We start from the raw sequence: 2,513 nt of genomic DNA, 5'->3' as shown, positions 1-2,513 counted from the left end.
CCCCGCAGAGCAGTGTCCAGTAGCTCCTCCCTCCACCAGAGGGGCCCCCACACAGGGGTATGTGAACTTCAGAGCCTTGTAAGATTGACCCAACTCCCTCCCCCATCAGTTATAGTGACCCCCGCCCCCGGGGAGGGGCATACGATCAGTAAACATGCAGAGGAAGCTCCGCCCCACCAATGCTGCTACCCCCGGGCAAGCGGTACCTCGGTTCTCCGGTAGAGGGTGGCCTCCCCGTAGGCCCCATGTCCCAGGACCCGGATGGGGATGTAGTGAATCTCCTCCTGCTCGGGGCCGCCGCAGCTCCGCGCTGACTCTCCATAGTCCGAATTGATGGAGTCGCAGTGCCGGTCATACCGGCAGAGGGCGGACATGTCGAGATCAGCCGCCTCTGCCCGCCGCCATATTGGACTCCGGCTGACCCGGAAATGCTGATCGCCCCGCTCACACGCACGTGACTCGGAGCTGCCGCCATCTTTCTTGAGGGCAGATTACCGTGCGACTTCCTGTTTACCTCTGACGTAAGACCGAGAGCTGCAATGCTGCGTGAAAGACGGGGCCCGAAACGCCCATAGGGCGGAGCTGACAACCAGCGTATGTCTTCTAGGTGAAGTGTCACCATCCAATGAAAATGTTTTCCCGGGGAATCTCCTCCATGTTGTCATGGTGACGGATCTTTATTTTACTAGTTCAGTGACCAATTACTAATCAGTGTGGGACTGAGCAGTGACGTAGAAGCAAGTGGGAGGAGCAATAGAGTGTTGAGGCTGACTGGGGGGTTCCAGGGAGACATCGAGGGACCATTCAACATGATGTCCCAGCTCCTCATATGGACCGCTAACGGTTGGTATCCAGGCTGCATGTCACACATCAATGGCCGGTCCCCCCCATGGACCTCTAGAGGTTGGTGTCCGGGCCGTATGTCTCACATCAATGGCCGCTCCCCCCCATGGACCTCTAGAGGTTGGTGTCCGGGCCGTATGTCTCACATCAATGGCCGCTCCCCCCCATGGACCTCTAGAGGTTGGTGCCCGGGCCGCATGTCTCATATCAATGGACGGTCCCCCCCATGGACCTCTAGAGGTTGGTGTCCGGGCCGTATGTCTCACATCAATGGCCGGTCCCCCCCATGGACCTCTAGAGGTTGGTGTCCGGGCCGCATGTCTCACATCAATGGCCGGTCCCCCCCATGGACCTCTAGAGGTTGGTGTCCGGGCCGTATGTCTCATATCAATGGCCGGTCCCCCCCATGGACCTCTAGAGGTTGGTGTCCGGGCCGTATGTCACACATCAATGGCCGCTCCCCCCCATGGACCTCTAGAGGTTGGTGCCCGGGCCGCATGTCTCATATCAATGGACGGTCCCCCCATGGACCTCTAGAGGTTGGTGTCCTGGACGTATGTCTCACATCAATGGCCAGTCCCCCCCATGGACCTCTAGAGGTTGGTGTCCGGGCCGTATGTCTCACAACAATGGCCGGTCCCCCCCATGGACCTGTTAGAGAGCCAGGAAACCAGACAGAAACTAAAGTTCAGGTTTAAAATATAAAAGAAGTTTATTGAAAACAACAATAAAATGAAACGGCAAAAAACAATGGAGGAAGTCCGGGACGTTGTCAGTGCCAAGCCAGAGGTCAGAAGCCAGAGGTCAGAAGCCAGAGGTCAGGGAACACTGAGATGAACGGACACGATAGCCGGAGTCAGGAACCAGGAGTTCAGTCAGCCAGAGCCTGGGTCATACACGGAGAACAGGAACAACTGCAGAGCACTTGGTAGATCAGAACAAACGCAAGGGCGGAGACTGAATGGACACGGTGAAGGGTATGTAGTGACCTGGTGATTACATCATCACTCTGAGACAGGAACTTGTCAGGAGTATTGCCAGAAGTTGCAGGAAGATGATGTCAACAGGTTTGGTCATAAGAGGGCGCCAAAGAGAACCAGCAGTGTCAAACATACTGACGAGCCATGCGCAGCCCACTGGATGAGGAAGGGTAACCCTGAAAGTACTCTCCTCTCAACAACCCCCTCCCCCGCAGGAGAGCAAAAGGCTTATGGGGAAAGCGAGCATGGAAGGCACGGGGGAGGTGCGGGGACAGAGGAAGGAATCCAAGAACGCCTCTCCGGACAGTAGCCTTTCCAGTGGACCAGGTACTGGACTTGACCCGACGGGAGTGAAGGATCTTTGGCGGGGAGGAGCGGTGGTGTAACGTTTACATTCTAGTGGCTTCAAGAGCGCCACATGGAAGACGTTGGAGATACGCATTCTAGAAGGGAGGTGAAGTGCGTAAGCAATCGGGTTCACCCTCCGGAGAAAGGCCCTATAAAGTGGAATGCCAATTTCGGAGTAGGCCGACAACCACACCCTCTCCCCGATCTGGGAGGAAGGAGCGGGTAGACGCCTACGATCTGCCTGAGTGCTGCATAGAGGCATGAAGGGAATTCTGAATCTGCACCCAGGAGGAACGGAGCGCCTGAAGATGATCCTCCGGGGGGGGGGGGGGGGAGGAGGGT

General features: G+C 56.9%; 1 protein-coding gene across 1 annotated transcript in view; it reads right to left on the bottom strand.

Moving 5' to 3' along the window:
- The window catches only part of NEK9 (NIMA related kinase 9), an 8,886-nt gene extending 8,457 nt beyond the window's left edge, over nt 1-429 (bottom strand). Inside the window, exon 1 of the mRNA XM_018574335.1 lies at nt 207-429. Coding sequence (XP_018429837.1) covers nt 207-374 — 168 coding nt within the window. The 5' untranslated portion in view covers nt 375-429. The remainder of the gene's footprint in view (nt 1-206) is intronic.
- Between the last annotated feature and the right edge of the window lie 2,084 nt (nt 430-2,513).

This window comes from Nanorana parkeri, unplaced genomic scaffold (assembly GCF_000935625.1).
Source record: "Nanorana parkeri isolate BGI_ZX_2015 unplaced genomic scaffold, ASM93562v1 scaffold2892, whole genome shotgun sequence".
In the NCBI taxonomy this organism is placed as follows: domain Eukaryota; kingdom Metazoa; phylum Chordata; class Amphibia; order Anura; family Dicroglossidae; genus Nanorana; species Nanorana parkeri.
The sequence above is the reverse complement of the archived record's forward strand: the minus strand, read 5'-3'. Positions and strand labels throughout refer to the sequence as shown.